At 42.6% G+C, this 20,461-nt stretch overlaps 1 protein-coding gene across 1 annotated transcript in view; it reads right to left on the bottom strand.

Annotated features, from left to right (window-relative positions):
• Positions 1–13,835: 13,835 nt before the first annotated feature.
• Positions 13,836–20,461, bottom strand: part of LOC128701196 (protein O-linked-mannose beta-1,2-N-acetylglucosaminyltransferase 1-like) — an 8,798-nt gene continuing 2,172 nt past the window's right edge. Inside the window, exons 2-5 of the mRNA XM_053794794.2 lie at positions 18,816–18,901; positions 17,968–18,154; positions 15,578–15,851; positions 13,836–15,364 (exon numbers count right to left, since the gene is read on the bottom strand). Coding sequence (XP_053650769.2) covers positions 13,880–15,364; positions 15,578–15,851; positions 17,968–18,154; positions 18,816–18,901 — 2,032 coding nt within the window. The 3' untranslated portion in view covers positions 13,836–13,879. The remainder of the gene's footprint in view (positions 15,365–15,577; positions 15,852–17,967; positions 18,155–18,815; positions 18,902–20,461) is intronic.

Here is a 20,461-nt window from a genome sequence, read left to right as displayed (position 1 = left end):
TGTAGCACTGTGTTGTGTAGTGTTGATGTGTAGCACTGTGTTGTGTAGTGTTGATGTGTAGCACTGTTTTGTGTAGTGTTGATGTGTAGCACTGTGTTGTGTAGTGTTGATGTGTAGCACTGTGTTGTGTAGTGTTGATGTGTAGCACTGTTTTGTGTAGTGTTGATGTGTAGCACTGTGTTGTGTAGTGTTGATGTATAGCACTGTGTGTTGTGTAGTGTTGATTTGTAGCACTGTGTGTTGTGTAGTGTTGATGTGTAGCACAGTGTGTTGTGTAGTGCTGATGTGTAGCACTGTGTTGTGTAGTGTTGATGTGTAGCACTGTGTTGTGTAGTGTTGATGTATAGCACTGTGTGTTGTGTAGTGTTGATTTGTAGCACTGTGTGTTGTGTAGTGCTGATGTGTAGCACTGTGTTGTGTAGTGTTGATGTGTAGCACTGTGTGTTGTGTAGTGCTGATGTTTAGCACTGTGTTGTGTAGTGTTGATGTGTAGCACTGTGTTGTGTAGTGCTGATGTTTAGCACTGTGTTGTGTAGTGTTGATGTGTAGCACTGTGTTGTGTAGTGTTGATGTGTAGCACTGTGTTGTGTAGTGCTGATGTGTAGCACTGTGTTGTGTAGTGTTGATGTGTAGCACTGTGTTGAGTAGTGTTGATGTGTAGCACTGTGTTGTGTAGTGCTGATGTGTAGCACTGTGTTGAGTAGTGTTGATGTGTAGCACTGTGTTGTGTAGTGCTGATGTGTAGCACTGTGTTGTGTAGTGTTGATGTGTAGCACTGTGTTGTGTAGTGTTGATGTGTAGCACTGTGTTGTGTAGTGCTGATGTGTAGCACTGTGTTGTGTAGTGTTGATGTATAGCACTGTGTGTTGTGTAGTGTTGATTTGTAGCACTGTGTTGTGTAGTGTTGATGTGCAGCACTGTGTGTTGTGTAGTGTTGATGTGTAGCACTGTGTTGTGTAGTGTTGATGTGTAGCACTGTGTGTTGTGTAGTGTTGATGTGTAGCACTGTGTTGTGTAGTGTTGATGTGCAGCACTGTGTGTTGTGTAGTGTTGATATGTAGCACTGTGTGTTGTGTAGTGTTGATGTGTAGCACTGTGTTGTGTAGTGTTGATGTGTAGCACTGTGTTGTGTAGTGTTCATGTGTAGCACTGTGTTGTGTAGTGCTGATGTGTAGCACTGTGTGTTGTGTAGTGTTGATGTGTAGCACTGTGTTGTGTAGTGCTGATGTGTAGCACTGTGTGTTGTGTAGTGTTGATGTGTAGCACTGTGTTGTGTAGTGTTGATGTGTAGCACTGTGTTGTGTAGTGTTGATGTGTAGCACTGTGTGTTGTGTAGTGTTGATGTGTAGCACTGTGTGTTGTGTAGTGCTGATGTGTAGCACTGTGTGTTGTGTAGTGTTGATGTGTAGCACTGTGTTGTGTAGTGTTGATGTGTAGCACTGTGTGTTGTGTAGTGCTGATGTGTAGCACTGTGTGTTGTGTAGTGTTGATGTGTAGCACTGTGTGTTGTGTAGTGTTGATGTGTAGCACTGTGTTGTGTAGTGTTGATGTGTAGCACTGTGTGTTGTGTAGTGCTGATGTGTAGCACTGTGTTGTGTAGTGCTGATGTGTAGCACTGTGTTGTGTAGTGTTGATGTGTAGCACTGTGTGTTGTGTAGTGCTGATGTGTAGCACTGTGTGTTGTGTAGTGTTGATGTGTAGCACTGTGTGTTGTGTAGTGTTGATGTGTAGCACTGTGTTGTGTAGTGTTGATGTGTAGCACTGTGTGTTGTGTAGTGCTGATGTGTAGCACTGTGTGTTGTGTAGTGTTGATGTGTAGCACTGTGTGTTGTGTAGTGTTGATGTGTAGCACTGTGTTGTGTAGTGTTGATGTGTAGCACTGTGTGTTGTGTAGTGCTGATGTGTAGCACTGTGTTGTGTAGTGCTGATGTGTAGCACTGTGTGTTGTGTAGTGTTGATGTGTAGCACTGTGTTGTGTAGTGCTGATGTGTAGCACTGTGTGTTGTGTAGTGTTAATGTGTAGCACTGTGTTGTGTAGTGCTGATGTGTAGCACTGTGTGTTGTGTAGTGTTGGTGTGTAGCACTGTGTTGTGTAGTGTTGATGTGTAGCACTGTGTGTTGTGTAGTGTTGATGTGTAGCACTGTGTGTTGTGTAGTGTTGATGTGTAGCACTGTGTGTTGTGTAGTGTTGATGTGTAGCACTGTGTGTTGTGTAGTGTTGATGTGTAGCACTGTGTGTTGTGTAGTGTTGATGTGTAGCACTGTGTGTTGTGTAGTGTTGATGTGTAGCACTGTGTGTTGTGTAATGTTGATGTGTAGCACTGTGTGTTGTGTAGTGTTGATGTGTAGCACTGTGTGTTGTGTAGTGTTGATGTGTAGCACTGTGTGTTGTGTAGTGTTGATGTGTAGCACTGTGTGTTGTGTAGTGTTGATGTGTAGCACTGTGTGTTGTGTAGTGTTGATGTATAGCACTGTGTGTTGTGTAGTGTTGATGTGTAGCACTGTGTTGTGTAGTGTTGATGTATAGCACTGTGTGTTGTGTAGTGCTGATGTGTAGCACTGTGTTGTGTAGTGTTGATGTGTAGCACTGTGTTGTGTAGTGTTGATGTGTAGCACTGTGTGTTGTGTAGTGTTGATGTGTAGCACTGTGTGTTGTGTAGTGTTGATGTGTAGCACTGTGTGTTGTGTAGTGCTGATGTGTAGCACTGTGTGTTGTGTAGTGTTGATGTGTAGCACTGTGTGTTGTGTAGTGTTGATGTGTAGCACTGTGTGTTGTGTAGTGTTGATGTGTAGCACTGTGTGTTGTGTAGTGTTGATGTGTAGCACTGTGTTGTGTAGTGTTGATGTATAGCACTGTGTGTTGTGTAGTGCTGATGTGTAGCACTGTGTCGTGTAGTGTTGATGTGTAGCACTGTGTTGTGTAGTGCTGATGTGTAGCACTGTGTTGTGTAGTGTTGATGTGTAGCACTGTGTTGTGTAGTGTTGATGTGTAGCACTGTGTGTTGTGTAGTGTTGATGTGTAGCACTGTGTTGTGTAGTGCTGATGTGTAGCACTGTGTGTTGTGTAGTGCTGATGTGTAGCACTGTGTGTTGTGTAGTGCTGATGTGTAGCACTGTGTGTTGTGTAGTGCTGATGTGTAGCACTGTGTGTTGTGTAGTGCTGATGTGTAGCACTGTGTCGTGTAGTGTTGATATGTAGCACTGTGTGTTGTGTAGTGTTGATGTGTAGCACTGTGTGTTGTGTAGTGTTGATGTGTAGCACTGTGTGTTGTGTAGTGTTGATGTGTAGCACTGTGTGTTGTGTAGTGTTGATGTGTAGCACTGTGTTGTGTAGTGTTGATGTGTAGCACTGTGTTGTGTAGTGTTGATGTGTAGCACTGTGTGTTGTGTAGTGTTGATGTGTAGCACTGTGTGTTGTGTAGTGTTGATGTGTAGCACTGTGTTGTGTAGTGTTGATGTGTAGCACTGTGTTGTGTAGTGTTGATGTGTAGCACTGTGTTGTGTAGTGTTGATGTGTAGCACTGTGTGTTGTGTAGTGTTGATGTGTAGCACTGTGTGTTGTGTAGTGTTGATGTGTAGCACTGTGTGTTGTGTAGTGTTGATGTGTAGCACTGTGTTGTGTAGTGTTGATGTGTAGCACTGTGTGTTGTGTAGTGTTGATGTGTAGCACTGTGTGTTGTGTAGTGTTGATGTGTAGCACTGTGTTGTGTAGTGTTGATGTGTAGCACTGTGTGTTGTGTAGTGCTGATGTGCAGCACTGTGTGTTGTGTAGTGTTGATATGTAGCACTGTGTGTTGTGTAGTGTTGATGTGTAGCACTGTGTGTTGTGTAGTGCTGATGTGTAGCACTGTGTGTTGTGTAGTGTTGATGTGTAGCACTGTGTGTTGTGTAGTGTTGATGTGTAGCACTGTGTTGTGTAGTGTTGATGTGTAGCACTGTGTGTTGTGTAGTGCTGATGTGTAGCACTGTGTTGTGTAGTGTTGATGTGTAGCACTGTGTGTTGTGTAGTGTTGATGTGTAGCACTGTGTTGTGTAGTGTTGATGTGTAGCACTGTGTGTTGTGTAGTGCTGATGTGTAGCACTGTGTTGTGTAGTGTTGATGTGTAGCACTGTGTGTTGTGTAGTGCTGATGTGTAGCACTGTGTGTTGTGTAGTGCTGATGTGTAGCACTGTGTTGTGTAGTGTTGATGTGTAGCACTGTGTTGTGTAGTGTTGATGTGTAGCACTGTGTTGTGTAGTGTTGATGTGTAGCACTGTGTGTTGTGTAGTGCTGATGTGTAGCACTGTGTGTTGTGTAGTATTAATGTGCAGCACTGTGTTGTGTAGTGTTGATGTGTAGCACTGTGTTGTGTAGTGTTGATGTGTAGCACTGTGTTGTGTAGTGTTGATGTGTAGCACTGTGTTGTGTAGTGTTGATGTGTAGCACTGTGTTGTGTAGTGTTGATGTGTAGCACTGTGTGTTGTGTAGTGTTGATGTGTAGCACTGTGTTGTGTAGTGTTATGTGTAGCACTGTGTGTTGTGTAGTGCTGATGTGTAGCACTGTGTGTTGTGTAGTGTTGATGTGTACCACTGTGTTGTGTAGTGTCGATGTGTAGCACTGTGTGTTGTGTAGTGTTGATGTGTACCACTGTGTTGTGTAGTGTCGATGTGTAGCACTGTGTGTTGTGTAGTGTTGATGTGTAGCACTGTTTTGTGTAGTGTTGATGTGTAGCACTGTGTTGTGTAGTGTTGATGTGTAGCACTGTGTTGTGTAGTGTTGATGTGTAGCACTGTTTTGTGTAGTGTTGATGTGTAGCACTGTGTTGTGTAGTGTTGATGTATAGCACTGTGTGTTGTGTAGTATTGATTTGTAGCACTGTGTGTTGTGTAGTGTTGATGTGTAGCACTGTGTGTTGTGTAGTGCTGATGTGTAGCACTGTGTTGTGTAGTGTTGATGTGTAGCACTGTGTTGTGTAGTGTTGATGTATAGCACTGTGTGTTGTGTAGTGTTGATTTGTAGCACTGTGTGTTGTGTAGTGCTGATGTGTAGCACTGTGTTGTGTAGTGTTGATGTGTAGCACTGTGTTGTGTAGTGCTGATGTGTAGCACTGTGTTGTGTAGTGTTGATGTGTAGCACTGTGTTGTGTAGTGTTGATGTGTAGCACTGTGTTGTGTAGTGCTGATGTGTAGCACTGTGTTGTGTAGTGTTGATGTGTAGCACTGTGTTGAGTAGTGTTGATGTGTAGCACTGTGTTGTGTAGTGCTGATGTGTAGCACTGTGTTGAGTAGTGTTGATGTGTAGCACTGTGTTGTGTAGTGCTGATGTGTAGCACTGTGTTGTGTAGTGTTGATGTGTAGCACTGTGTTGTGTAGTGTTGATGTGTAGCACTGTGTTGTGTAGTGCTGATGTGTAGCACTGTGTTGTGTAGTGTTGATGTATAGCACTGTGTGTTGTGTAGTGTTGATTTGTAGCACTGTGTTGTGTAGTGTTGATGTGTAGCACTGTGTGTTGTGTAGTGTTGATGTGTAGCACTGTGTTGTGTAGTGTTGATGTGTAGCACTGTGTGTTGTGTAGTGTTGATGTGTAGCACTGTTTTGTGTAGTGTTGATGTGTAGCACTGTGTTGTGTAGTGTTGATGTGTAGCACTGTGTTGTGTAGTGTTGATGTATAGCACTGTGTGTTGTGTAGTGTTGATTTGTAGCACTGTGTGTTGTGTAGTGCTGATGTGTAGCACTGTGTTGTGTAGTGTTGATGTGTAGCACTGTGTTGTGTTGTGCTGATGTGTAGCACTGTGTTGTGTAGTGTTGATGTGTAGCACTGTGTTGTGTAGTGTTGATGTATAGCACTGTGTGTTGTGTAGTGTTGATTTGTAGCACTGTGTGTTGTGTAGTGCTGATGTGTAGCACTGTGTTGTGTAGTGTTGATGTGTAGCACTGTGTTGTGTAGTGCTGATGTGTAGCACTGTGTTGTGTAGTGTTGATGTGTAGCACTGTGTTGTGTAGTGTTGATGTATAGCACTGTGTGTTGTGTAGTGTTGATTTGTAGCACTGTGTTGTGTAGTGTTGATGTGCAGCACTGTGTGTTGTGTAGTGTTGATGTGTAGCACTGTGTTGTGTAGTGTTGATGTGTAGCACTGTGTGTTGTGTAGTGTTGATGTGTAGCACTGTGTTGTGTAGTGTTGATGTGCAGCACTGTGTGTTGTGTAGTGTTGATATGTAGCACTGTGTGTTGTGTAGTGTTGATGTGTAGCACTGTGTTGTGTAGTGTTGATGTGTAGCACTGTGTTGTGTAGTGTTGATGTGTAGCACTGTGTTGTGTAGTGCTGATGTGTAGCACTGTGTGTTGTGTAGTGTTGATGTGTAGCACTGTGTTGTGTAGTGCTGATGTGTAGCACTGTGTGTTGTGTAGTGTTGATGTGTAGCACTGTGTTGTGTAGTGTTGATGTGTAGCACTGTGTTGTGTAGTGTTGATGTGTAGCACTGTGTGTTGTGTAGTGTTGATGTGTAGCACTGTGTGTTGTGTAGTGCTGATGTGTAGCACTGTGTGTTGTGTAGTGTTGATGTGTAGCACTGTGTTGTGTAGTGTTGATGTGTAGCACTGTGTGTTGTGTAGTGCTGATGTGTAGCACTGTGTGTTGTGTAGTGTTGATGTGTAGCACTGTGTGTTGTGTAGTGTTGATGTGTAGCACTGTGTTGTGTAGTGTTGATGTGTAGCACTGTGTGTTGTGTAGTGCTGATGTGTAGCACTGTGTGTTGTGTAGTGTTGATGTGTAGCACTGTGTGTTGTGTAGTGTTGATGTGTAGCACTGTGTTGTGTAGTGTTGATGTGTAGCACTGTGTGTTGTGTAGTACTGATGTGTACCACTGTGTGTTGTGTAGTGTTGATGTGTAGCACTGTGTTGTGTAGTGTTGATGTGTAGCACTGTGTGTTGTGTAGTGTTGATGTGTAGCACTGTGTTGTGTAGTGTTATGTGTAGCACTGTGTGTTGTGTAGTGCTGATGTGTAGCACTGTGTGTTGTGTAGTGTTGATGTGTAGCACTGTTTTGTGTAGTGTTGATGTGTAGCACTGTGTTGTGTAGTGTTGATGTGTAGCACTGTGTTGTGTAGTGTTGATGTGTAGCACTGTGTTGTGTAGTGTTGATGTGTAGCACTGTTTTGTGTAGTGTTGATGTGTAGCACTGTGTTGTGTAGTGTTGATGTGTAGCACTGTGTTGTGTAGTGTTGATGTGTAGCACTGTTTTGTGTAGTGTTGATGTGTAGCACTGTGTTGTGTAGTGTTGATGTATAGCACTGTGTGTTGTGTAGTGTTGATTTGTAGCACTGTGTGTTGTGTAGTGTTGATGTGTAGCACAGTGTGTTGTGTAGTGCTGATGTGTAGCACTGTGTTGTGTAGTGTTGATGTGTAGCACTGTGTTGTGTAGTGTTGATGTATAGCACTGTGTGTTGTGTAGTGTTGATTTGTAGCACTGTGTGTTGTGTAGTGCTGATGTGTAGCACTGTGTTGTGTAGTGTTGATGTGTAGCACTGTGTGTTGTGTAGTGCTGATGTTTAGCACTGTGTTGTGTAGTGTTGATGTGTAGCACTGTGTTGTGTAGTGCTGATGTTTAGCACTGTGTTGTGTAGTGTTGATGTGTAGCACTGTGTTGTGTAGTGTTGATGTGTAGCACTGTGTTGTGTAGTGCTGATGTGTAGCACTGTGTTGTGTAGTGTTGATGTGTAGCACTGTGTTGAGTAGTGTTGATGTGTAGCACTGTGTTGTGTAGTGCTGATGTGTAGCACTGTGTTGAGTAGTGTTGATGTGTAGCACTGTGTTGTGTAGTGCTGATGTGTAGCACTGTGTTGTGTAGTGTTGATGTGTAGCACTGTGTTGTGTAGTGTTGATGTGTAGCACTGTGTTGTGTAGTGCTGATGTGTAGCACTGTGTTGTGTAGTGTTGATGTATAGCACTGTGTGTTGTGTAGTGTTGATTTGTAGCACTGTGTTGTGTAGTGTTGATGTGCAGCACTGTGTGTTGTGTAGTGTTGATGTGTAGCACTGTGTTGTGTAGTGTTGATGTGTAGCACTGTGTGTTGTGTAGTGTTGATGTGTAGCACTGTGTTGTGTAGTGTTGATGTGCAGCACTGTGTGTTGTGTAGTGTTGATATGTAGCACTGTGTGTTGTGTAGTGTTGATGTGTAGCACTGTGTTGTGTAGTGTTGATGTGTAGCACTGTGTTGTGTAGTGTTCATGTGTAGCACTGTGTTGTGTAGTGCTGATGTGTAGCACTGTGTGTTGTGTAGTGTTGATGTGTAGCACTGTGTTGTGTAGTGCTGATGTGTAGCACTGTGTGTTGTGTAGTGTTGATGTGTAGCACTGTGTTGTGTAGTGTTGATGTGTAGCACTGTGTTGTGTAGTGTTGATGTGTAGCACTGTGTGTTGTGTAGTGTTGATGTGTAGCACTGTGTGTTGTGTAGTGCTGATGTGTAGCACTGTGTGTTGTGTAGTGTTGATGTGTAGCACTGTGTTGTGTAGTGTTGATGTGTAGCACTGTGTGTTGTGTAGTGCTGATGTGTAGCACTGTGTGTTGTGTAGTGTTGATGTGTAGCACTGTGTGTTGTGTAGTGTTGATGTGTAGCACTGTGTTGTGTAGTGTTGATGTGTAGCACTGTGTGTTGTGTAGTGCTGATGTGTAGCACTGTGTTGTGTAGTGCTGATGTGTAGCACTGTGTTGTGTAGTGTTGATGTGTAGCACTGTGTGTTGTGTAGTGCTGATGTGTAGCACTGTGTGTTGTGTAGTGTTGATGTGTAGCACTGTGTGTTGTGTAGTGTTGATGTGTAGCACTGTGTTGTGTAGTGTTGATGTGTAGCACTGTGTGTTGTGTAGTGCTGATGTGTAGCACTGTGTGTTGTGTAGTGTTGATGTGTAGCACTGTGTGTTGTGTAGTGTTGATGTGTAGCACTGTGTTGTGTAGTGTTGATGTGTAGCACTGTGTGTTGTGTAGTGCTGATGTGTAGCACTGTGTTGTGTAGTGCTGATGTGTAGCACTGTGTGTTGTGTAGTGTTGATGTGTAGCACTGTGTTGTGTAGTGCTGATGTGTAGCACTGTGTGTTGTGTAGTGTTAATGTGTAGCACTGTGTTGTGTAGTGCTGATGTGTAGCACTGTGTGTTGTGTAGTGTTGGTGTGTAGCACTGTGTTGTGTAGTGTTGATGTGTAGCACTGTGTGTTGTGTAGTGTTGATGTGTAGCACTGTGTGTTGTGTAGTGTTGATGTGTAGCACTGTGTGTTGTGTAGTGTTGATGTGTAGCACTGTGTGTTGTGTAGTGTTGATGTGTAGCACTGTGTGTTGTGTAGTGTTGATGTGTAGCACTGTGTGTTGTGTAGTGTTGATGTGTAGCACTGTGTGTTGTGTAATGTTGATGTGTAGCACTGTGTGTTGTGTAGTGTTGATGTGTAGCACTGTGTGTTGTGTAGTGTTGATGTGTAGCACTGTGTGTTGTGTAGTGTTGATGTGTAGCACTGTGTGTTGTGTAGTGTTGATGTGTAGCACTGTGTGTTGTGTAGTGTTGATGTATAGCACTGTGTGTTGTGTAGTGTTGATGTGTAGCACTGTGTTGTGTAGTGTTGATGTATAGCACTGTGTGTTGTGTAGTGCTGATGTGTAGCACTGTGTTGTGTAGTGTTGATGTGTAGCACTGTGTTGTGTAGTGTTGATGTGTAGCACTGTGTGTTGTGTAGTGTTGATGTGTAGCACTGTGTGTTGTGTAGTGTTGATGTGTAGCACTGTGTGTTGTGTAGTGCTGATGTGTAGCACTGTGTGTTGTGTAGTGTTGATGTGTAGCACTGTGTGTTGTGTAGTGTTGATGTGTAGCACTGTGTGTTGTGTAGTGTTGATGTGTAGCACTGTGTGTTGTGTAGTGTTGATGTGTAGCACTGTGTTGTGTAGTGTTGATGTATAGCACTGTGTGTTGTGTAGTGCTGATGTGTAGCACTGTGTCGTGTAGTGTTGATGTGTAGCACTGTGTTGTGTAGTGCTGATGTGTAGCACTGTGTTGTGTAGTGTTGATGTGTAGCACTGTGTTGTGTAGTGTTGATGTGTAGCACTGTGTGTTGTGTAGTGTTGATGTGTAGCACTGTGTTGTGTAGTGCTGATGTGTAGCACTGTGTGTTGTGTAGTGCTGATGTGTAGCACTGTGTGTTGTGTAGTGCTGATGTGTAGCACTGTGTGTTGTGTAGTGCTGATGTGTAGCACTGTGTGTTGTGTAGTGCTGATGTGTAGCACTGTGTCGTGTAGTGTTGATATGTAGCACTGTGTGTTGTGTAGTGTTGATGTGTAGCACTGTGTGTTGTGTAGTGTTGATGTGTAGCACTGTGTGTTGTGTAGTGTTGATGTGTAGCACTGTGTGTTGTGTAGTGTTGATGTGTAGCACTGTGTTGTGTAGTGTTGATGTGTAGCACTGTGTTGTGTAGTGTTGATGTGTAGCACTGTGTGTTGTGTAGTGTTGATGTGTAGCACTGTGTGTTGTGTAGTGTTGATGTGTAGCACTGTGTTGTGTAGTGTTGATGTGTAGCACTGTGTTGTGTAGTGTTGATGTGTAGCACTGTGTTGTGTAGTGTTGATGTGTAGCACTGTGTGTTGTGTAGTGTTGATGTGTAGCACTGTGTGTTGTGTAGTGTTGATGTGTAGCACTGTGTGTTGTGTAGTGTTGATGTGTAGCACTGTGTTGTGTAGTGTTGATGTGTAGCACTGTGTGTTGTGTAGTGTTGATGTGTAGCACTGTGTGTTGTGTAGTGTTGATGTGTAGCACTGTGTTGTGTAGTGTTGATGTGTAGCACTGTGTGTTGTGTAGTGCTGATGTGCAGCACTGTGTGTTGTGTAGTGTTGATATGTAGCACTGTGTGTTGTGTAGTGTTGATGTGTAGCACTGTGTGTTGTGTAGTGCTGATGTGTAGCACTGTGTGTTGTGTAGTGTTGATGTGTAGCACTGTGTGTTGTGTAGTGTTGATGTGTAGCACTGTGTTGTGTAGTGTTGATGTGTAGCACTGTGTGTTGTGTAGTGCTGATGTGTAGCACTGTGTTGTGTAGTGTTGATGTGTAGCACTGTGTGTTGTGTAGTGTTGATGTGTAGCACTGTGTTGTGTAGTGTTGATGTGTAGCACTGTGTGTTGTGTAGTGCTGATGTGTAGCACTGTGTTGTGTAGTGTTGATGTGTAGCACTGTGTGTTGTGTAGTGCTGATGTGTAGCACTGTGTGTTGTGTAGTGTTGATGTGTAGCACTGTGTTGTGTAGTGTTGATGTGTAGCACTGTGTGTTGTGTAGTGTTGATGTGTAGCACTGTGTTGTGTAGTGTTGATGTGTAGCACTGTGTGTTGTGTAGTGTTGATGTGTAGCACTGTGTTGTGTAGTGTTGATGTGTAGCACTGTGTGTTGTGTAGTGTTGATGTGTAGCACTGTGTGTTGTGTAGTGTTGATGTGTAGCACTGTGTGTTGTGTAGTGTTGATGTGTAGCACTGTGTGTTGTGTAGTGTTGATGTGTAGCACTGTTTTGTGTAGTGTTGATGTGTAGCACTGTGTGTTGTGTAGTGCTGATGTGTAGCACTGTGTGTTGTGTAGTGTTGATGTGTAGCACTGTGTTGTGTAGTGTTGATGTGTAGCACTGTGTTGTGTAGTGTTGATGTGTAGCACTGTGTTGTGTAGTGTTGATGTGTAGCACTGTGTTTTGTGTAGTGTTGATGTGTAGCACTGTGTTGTGTAGTGTTAATGTGTAGCACTGTGTTGTGTAGTGTTAATGTGTAGCACTGTGTTGTGTAGTGTTGATGTGTAGCACTGTGTTGTGTAGTGTTGATGTGTAGCACTGTGTGTTGTGTAGTGTTGATGTGTAGCACTGTGTTGTGTAGTGCTGATGTGTAGCACTGTGTTGTGTAGTGTTGATGTGTAGCACTGTGTTGTGTAGTGTTGATGTGTAGCACTGTGTTGTGTAGTGTTGATGTGTAGCACTGTGTTGTGTAGTGTTGATGTGTAGCACTGTGTTGTGTAGTGTTGATGTGTAGCACTGTGTGTTGTGTAGTGTTGATGTGTAGCACTGTGTTGTGTAGTGTTGATGTGTAACTACGCAGCATCAACGCTACACAACATCAACGCTGCACATCAACGCTACACAACATCCACGCTACACAACATCAACGCTACACAGCATCAACGCTACACAACATCAACGCTACACAGCATCAACGCTACACAACATCAACGCTACACAACATCAACGCTACACAACGTCAACGCTACACATCAACGCTTCACAACATCCACGCTACACAACATCAACGCTACACAGCATCAACGCTACACAACATCAACGCTACACAATATCAACGCTACACAACATCAACGCTACACAACATCCACGCTACACAACATCAACGCTACACAACATCCAAGCTACACAACATCAACGCTACACAACATCAACGCTACACAGCATCAACGCTACACAACATCAACGCTACACAACATCAACGCTACACAACATCAACGCTACACAACATCAACGCTACACAACTTCAACGCTACACAACATCAACGCTACACAACATCAACGCTACACAACATCAACGCTACACAACATCAACGCTACACAACATCAACGCTACACAACATCAACGCTACACATCTTCAACGCTACACAGACATCACTGACCGTCTTGAAGCGTCGACTGTGTCTCCTTCCTCCTCACGTTCTCTGAAAGTTACAGGAAACTCCTGTAATATTATTGCGTGGCATGGTGTTATTCTTGTATCTCTCTCTCTCACTCTCTCTCTCACTCTCTCTCTCTCACTCTCTCTCTCTCACTCTCTCTCTTTCTAAGAGAGTAACTAAACCTAAATTGAGTACAGGTGACGTGGGCGTCCGCCTTTGGCTTATTTTTTATACGTAACTGACCTGATTGCGTTCTTAGAGCAAGAATTTGTGGAGGCTCGATCCTCCGTCAGTTTAACTTTACTAACTTACTTCACGGCTTAGAAAAGAAGATACCCCAAAATATTGAGCAACTATGTTAAACTCGCTTGTCTATAGTTTCTTGTTGTGTTCCTGTGTCTGTCAATTCATCAGCTCTCTCTCTCTCTCTCTCTCTCTCTCTCTCTCTCTCTCTCTCTCTCTCTCTCTCTCTCTCTCTCTCTCTCTCTCTCTCTCTCTCTCTCTCTCTCTCTCTCTCTCTCTCTCCCTTCTTTGTAAATATAAAATGATATACTCACAAACATTATTTTATCAATTTTCTTATCGTATTTCATTACATCTTATTCTTTCCAACTTTTTTAATGTTTTTCTTATTGCTTCGTTTTAACGTTCTTATTGTTTCCTTTTAACGTTGTTATTGCTTCCTTCTTATTTCCTCTACAGTCTTGCTAGTGATATTTCTTGAGGTGTAGCAATTCACTATATTTTGTTTTATGCTAAAACCAGGTTGTATGTGAAGTTATCTGATCTTACACTTGTTTGTACCCCCCTCGACACATACCTAGTCTTCAAACTGTGTAGGAATTTTTCTTAAGTTTACAGTAGTTGCAGCACAGATAGCCTTGTCGTGTATATCCTATTATTATTATTATTATTATTATTATTATTATTATTATTATTATTATTATTATTATCGATTATTATAATTATATATTTATCTGCACCGCAACATAATGGATATATTTTAATTGTTATTGTAGTTAATATATTATTATTATTATTATTATTATTATTATTTATTATTATTATTATTATTATTATTATTATTATTATTATTATTATTATTATTATTATTATTATTTGTGTGCAGAATCACTGCAGTTAATGTGTCTAATAATGTAAAATAAAACATAACAGTTTCTAGAAATATTTATATAAATTAACACGATGTGAATACAATGTTTATTCACTATTTTGTGTAAATTCTGATATTAATTTGTAACAGTTGTAGTAGGTAGTGTTGAGAAGTAATTTACTAAGTGTGTCAGAGAACTTGTTATAGTGATCGTCTAGCTGGTCTGAGGTCATAGCAGAGGTGTCGAACACTGGTGCTGAGTGTGGCTTGAGGTGAGTATACCTGGAGTAGGGTACTCCCACGTAGTACACTCTGGTGTACATGGCTTCACTCTTTCCTAGCTCCTGAGGGGTGTAGTAATTAAAACCGTACCTGTTGAGTGGGTGGGTGTTGCGTGGGACTGGAGGGTGTAGGTAGCGGGGGTAGAAAGCTAAGTGTGCCCCAGCGTGGTTGTCCTGCTCTGACACAGGGTGTAGTCCAGCACAGAGACCCATTTCCACCCAGCTGCTGACGTCGTCTGCTTCTGTTTGATTGAAAAAAACCACCAGAGGTCCTGTGGCCCTTCTTGCCCTGTCCGGGAAGTGCGGGTCGCAGGGGGCTGTGGCCTCTACTTCTGTTGCTGTCTTCAGTCCTCTCACAAAGTCGGTCTCGTGGTTGGCGTAGCTCATTAGGGCAGCGTTGAGGAGAGGCACGGGTGGTGCGTGCAATAGTGGCCGGTGTAAGGACTCGTACTCGTGCATGTAAGGGACGGTGTTTACTCCCACTCCGTAGTGCCGCAGACGGCTTACCTCCGGATAAATACACTCCCTCTCACCTCGCACCTTGTCGTACAACCAGTAGTCGTATGTGTGTATGTCTAGTCCATTTATCCCGTGAGGCCACATCTTCAGGGCCTCCCTTATGAAGTTTAGGGTCACAGCATAGCCCCAAGAGACCTGTACCTCTCCCCGTCTCACGTACTGTGGCCCTCGACCTCTTCCCATGTCTGGTAGGAATGAGAAGGCATTGATGCAGTAGATAGTTGGGTCAGCGTGAAGCAGCCAGAGAGTCTGGCTCATGAAGGAGAAGAAGTCTGGTGAAACTTCGACGTCTTCATCTAGGAATATGACCGCTGGAGCGTCAGGGAAGGTGTTAACTGCTAACTGGAAGACACTGCGGTAGTAGCGGAAGAGCTTATCATTGTCTTGTCCCTGGACGGCAACTTTGGTGAAGTTGAGGTCGAGAAGACGAAGAAGTTGTGTTGTGGACGGCGGGGCATCACCGAGGACAACGAAGACGTTGTGTTGTTGTGCCCCTGGTGTGGCCAGCAGGGTGGTGAGGGTGTGGTAGAGGTACTGATGTCTATTACCTGCTGTCACCACCACACCCACCCCAGCCAGGGCCGTCTGCAGACCCACCGGTGGAGCAGAGGGCAATGGTAATGGGTCTGGGGACCACTCATCACAGAGCCCACCCATGGCACCATGAGCCTCGCAGTACTGCCATCGCGCTAGGTCAGTGGCATTGATAACAGAAGGTCGTGGGTTATACAAGGGCAGGAGAGCACCTTCGGCGTACACACTGTTGCTGGCGTACTCTGGGTCTGGTATCATCTGCACACATACGCGAAAGTATATACAGGAGTGGTTAATACTTATCTGATAAAGACTTATTGTGACCTCTGAAATCCTGTTTTTTTTTTTTTTTTTGCGTTACCGCTAACAGGATGATCATGGGGTACACACTAAACTAGTCTCTCAGGCGGCACAACTAAAACTTCAATGAATTGCATTAAATTAACAGGCTTTACAAGTTCCAGAACTCACCTGGGTGGCAGATTTACCCCTAATGACTGCCTCGTAGAGGGTACGGCCACCCTTGACGAAGGCCCAGCACCAGGAGGTTTGGTAGCCTAGATAGGGGACGAAAACAGCTCCCAGGTCCTGAAAGAGGGTACGGGCGTGGCGCAGACCAAGGCTGGCATAACCAGCACAGCTCATCACCACAAGACGACCAGAAGCCACGCGACTCACCCACCACACGAGGTCCCCCCACCAGGCGTACGGCTCCTGCGTCTGGAACACCCGCCTCACCAACACCCTACCAGGAACAAAGCCTTGTAGTAGCAGCGCCCGAGCAATCAGTATCAATACTGCATAAATTGTGTACCGTTCAAGACATTTATAAACGAAAAAGAACTAATGAAGCAACTCTTGGCGTAATGTTTCTTTAAATAAATGCCTCGAACTGTAAACAGGAATCTTCTTCCATAGTCTGTCGATATCACCATACCATACACAACCATGTATCAATACGCTTACACATTATACGCACACAGATCAGTGCACATTCACATCAATACGTAATCAGATTAATGCCCATTCAAATCAATACGCATTAATTCCATTTGCCGCGGTCGGGTGATCACTCACGCGTCTAGGAAGTTACACTTCTCACCGACAACAGGATCGACCCACCACCTTTTTACGCATTATAAAAATTAAACATTCACATTAGGAGAGAGTTCACTAAGATTTTGCTTCAAGAGGAAATTCTTGCACCTCGCCAATCATTCTCTGAGTCAAAATGGTGATCAAAATACAACACAAATACGTAAGACAGCATATTGATATCGACAGAATAACACTCATGTATTATGAGTGGTAACACTCGTATGTTCATGTTTATTTTACATGAATGAAAACAGAAACGTAAGCAGGTTAGTGAAATAAGCTTTTTTAAGCTTGAGGATCATATCCCAGTTGAACGAAATAAAGCTCTTGCATGCGTAGAGCAAGTTTAAATAAGCTTACGTACATTTTAGTGTTTAGAGCCATGGATGTTGATGCAGTTATCTGTGTCCGCAGCCTCTCCCTGTTTTACATTGGATTTATTTTATACTTTCTTCCCTGCGCTTCACTGGGTTTATTCTATACTTTCTCCCTGTGCTTCACTGGGTTTATTCTATACTTTCTTCCCTGTGCTTCACTGGGTTTATTCTATACTTTCTTCCCTGTGCTTCACTGGGTTTATTCTATACTTTCTTCCCTGTGCTTCACTGGGTTTATTCTATACTTTCTTCCCTGTGCTTCACTGGGTTTATTCTATACTTTCTTCCCTGTGCTTCACTGGGTTTATTCTATACTTTCTTCCCTGTGCTTCACTGGGTTTATTCTATACTTTCTTCCCTGCACTTCACTGGCTCATTTTATACTTTCTATCATGTTTTTCACTTGGTTTATTCTATACTTTCTTCCCTATTTTTCACTCCAGTAAGCTATTGCAACAGAGTGCACATTAGGGATCAGGAACAGAGTATTATCCGTGTACAAATTATCAGGTATCTCTCTCTTTCTATCTCTCTCCTCTGTTAGGGAGAGAACAGAGTCCCAAGAGGAGTTCCCAGCTCTTTAGATGTTTAATTGGTTTTATGTGGGCAGTAATCGTTCTCTGTATGTTTTCCAGGTCTGTTATCTTTCCCACGCCAAAAGATGCTGTAAGCACAAACAGTATTAGGGTAGGGAGAGCACCATTAATTTGAAAATATTGTTCATTCTCTTGTCTTGAGTGTTCTCACGCCCATTCTTTTATTTTCTGGTCTTTCTTACATGTGTCTGTGTTCCCTAAAGAACAAATTCTCGGACGTAATTATTCCTAGGTCTTTTATGTGTTCTTTACGGTCTGCGTTATGGACTGCCTGCGCAGCGGTCCATATCACAGACCGTAAAGAACACAGAAAAAACCTAGGAATAATTACGTCCGTGGTATGATTTGTCTGCAATCGTGTCATTACAGTTTCATGAGTCAAGTTCTTCATTCTTCCCAAGCAGTTAGAATGTTGCTGTTTTCATTCTCCTACTGGAAAACTTCGTAGATATGTTTGGAATTTTGTTCTCTCTTTTGCCGAGCCATGTTTCATAATTATTGTGTTATCGTCCGTAAGGGTTGATACGAAACTGTGGCTAGTAATTTTTATCTATGTTCACTGTTAGGTTTAAAACTAGCAAAGGTTCTAGGAGGATGCTTGTGGTACTAAACAGTTTTACACTTATGAGGCCAGACTTAGTGTTGTTTGCTAGAACTTCTAGCAACCAGAACTTACTTTTGTTAGAAATTTAAATATGCATTTCTTTACCCATCGTATCATAGGGACTTTGTTTTAAGGTACAATCAGTCCATATTTGCCAAACGTCTGTGCAAAGCAGAATGCACTTACCTGGCTGTATACTGGTGTATCACGAGTAGGTGAAGACCTGGTTCTGCGCTGGTTAACTTGTCTTGGTGATGGTGGAGGTCCTCTTGCACTGACAGGTGGAGGTCCTCTTGCACTGACAGGTGGAGGTCCTCGTGCACTTGCTCCACCACCCACTTACCACCTCCCTTCATCCTCGTGTGCCATCCCTCTGAAACACAGCGTCATAACATATAATACTTCAGTGACAAAGAGGAGAGGTCTTCAGGAAGCTTTTCTTTCAAGGAAAGAGGGCGTCGTGATGCTGATTAAAGGCTTCTGATCAAAAGAAATGGAGTTATTCTTCCAATTCTTGTTTTAAACCCTATTTCCCAAACGGTATAAATCATATGTGTATTTCGCGCTTCTCCATGATTATAATTGTAAGGATAACTACATTGATAACAGTCGAAACATAAGGCTTAGTAGCTCCGTAAACTGGTTTTGAGAGTAAAGTTGGCTGAAGAAGTTGCAGTAGTGCTGAGTCTTCCAGCACAGCCGTATGTGGTAGGGTTTACAGAAGCAAAGCCACTTCTGTAAGAGTCTACAGCCACACATGCAGACGCTACACCTGCTGACATTAAACACACAGCTACACCTGCATACTCTAAACAGTCAGCTAAGCCTACAAACATTAAACACTCACAGCCACATCTGCAGACACTAAACACACAGCTACGCCAGCGAGGGGTTTTCCCTAAACATTCAGACTTTAAGGCTGGATCTCCGCATCAACATAAACACAGGAGACAGTGAGACTGTTTACCCTGGGCCGAGCTAAAGGTCAAGAACTTTACAGCGGCATAAACGAAAGAGGAATTGAAGCTGTTTACCTTTTTGGAAGTTAAAAGTCCGAGCCTGATTGAGTGCCCCGAGTGCACTAGACCAAGAACTTAGAGTGGCACCTCGACCCAGCCACCTGCAAAAGACACATTATTTAGCTGGCACTGAATTTTTCAGAGGTAACTACGAATTTATATGAGGATAAAATGAAATTGTCACTAGTTGACTGAGGAGCTTCTAAAAATTTATATATATATACACTAGACTCCCTCTCATTACTGATTATGACATCATAGGTGAAATTTGGAAACAGTGGTAACAGTAAACAGTGAATACAATGATAAATAATAAATACTCTTATTATAAAATATGATGAACAGAAATATTGAAAAGAATTATAATATAAATCCCTTCAAAAAAAGTGCCTTGTTGCTGGTGAAAAGTTTTTGATTAGAAAAATTGGAACTGATCTTCCGTTCCTCGGATCAAACCCTTATAACATCCTATTCCCCAGACTCTTTATGCCCGCGTAAGAGTTTAGCGCTTCTACCGATGTCCATAATACTTATTATCCTAAGAAATTGCAGCGCTGTACGACCCTTGTGAGTTTAGCGCTTAGTTATAATAATAACCATAATAATAATAATAATAATAATAATAATAATAATGAACTATCTCTTCTAGAAAGATGAAATATACGACATTTTCAAGATGTCTCTATGTAGTGCCATAATATGTAGTGCCATAATATGTAGTGCCATAATATGTAGTGCCATAATATGTAGTGCCATAATATGTAGTGCCATAATATGTAGTGCCATAATATGTAGTGCCATAATATGTAGTGCCATAATATGTAGTGCCATAATATGTAGTGCCATAATATGTAGTGCCATAATATGTAGTGCCATAATATGTAGTGCCATAATATGTAGTGCCATAATATGTAGTGCCATAATATGTAGTGCCATAATATGTAGTGCCATAATATGTAGTGTCATAATTTGTAGTGCCATAATATGTAGTGCCATAATATGTAGTGCCGCAGTATGTAGTGCCATAATATGTAGTGCCATAATATGTAGTGCCATAATATGTAGTGCCATAATATGTAGTGTCATAATTTGTAGTGTCATAATATGTAGTGCCATAATATGTAGTGTCATAATTTGTAGTGTCATAATATGTAGTGCCATAATATGTAGTGCCATAATATGTAGTGCCATAATATGTAGTGCCATAATATGTAGTGCCATAATATGTAGTGTCATAATTTGTAGTGTCATAATATGTAGTGCCATAATATGTAGTGCCGCAGTACATAGTGTCATAATTTGCAGTGTCATAATACGTAGTGCCATAATATTTAATATCAATATATGTAGCACCATTAACCACGAGCACCTTTGAGAAATTTAAAAAAAAAAAACCACGAAATATATATATAAAGTTTCAGAGAAAATAAAAACTGCGTTATTTATGGTGGGCAGAGTGTGGAGGAGGTGACTAATGAAGGTAAACACGTCGTCATCGTTGCCAGATCAAGTGCCGTGACATCCTCTTCTCTTACTACTCTTGTTTATTTTCTTGCTCTGTCTCTCTCGCGTTCCCTTCCTCCTTGAGTACGTCATTCTTGAGTGCGTCTGTTTTCTTGAGTACGTCTTCCTTCTTGAGTACGTCTTCTTTAAACACGTCT

The sequence above is a fragment of the Cherax quadricarinatus genome, chromosome 73 (assembly GCF_038502225.1).
Source record: "Cherax quadricarinatus isolate ZL_2023a chromosome 73, ASM3850222v1, whole genome shotgun sequence".
Taxonomy (NCBI): domain Eukaryota; kingdom Metazoa; phylum Arthropoda; class Malacostraca; order Decapoda; family Parastacidae; genus Cherax; species Cherax quadricarinatus.
This window is presented reverse-complemented; position numbering and strand designations above follow the sequence as displayed.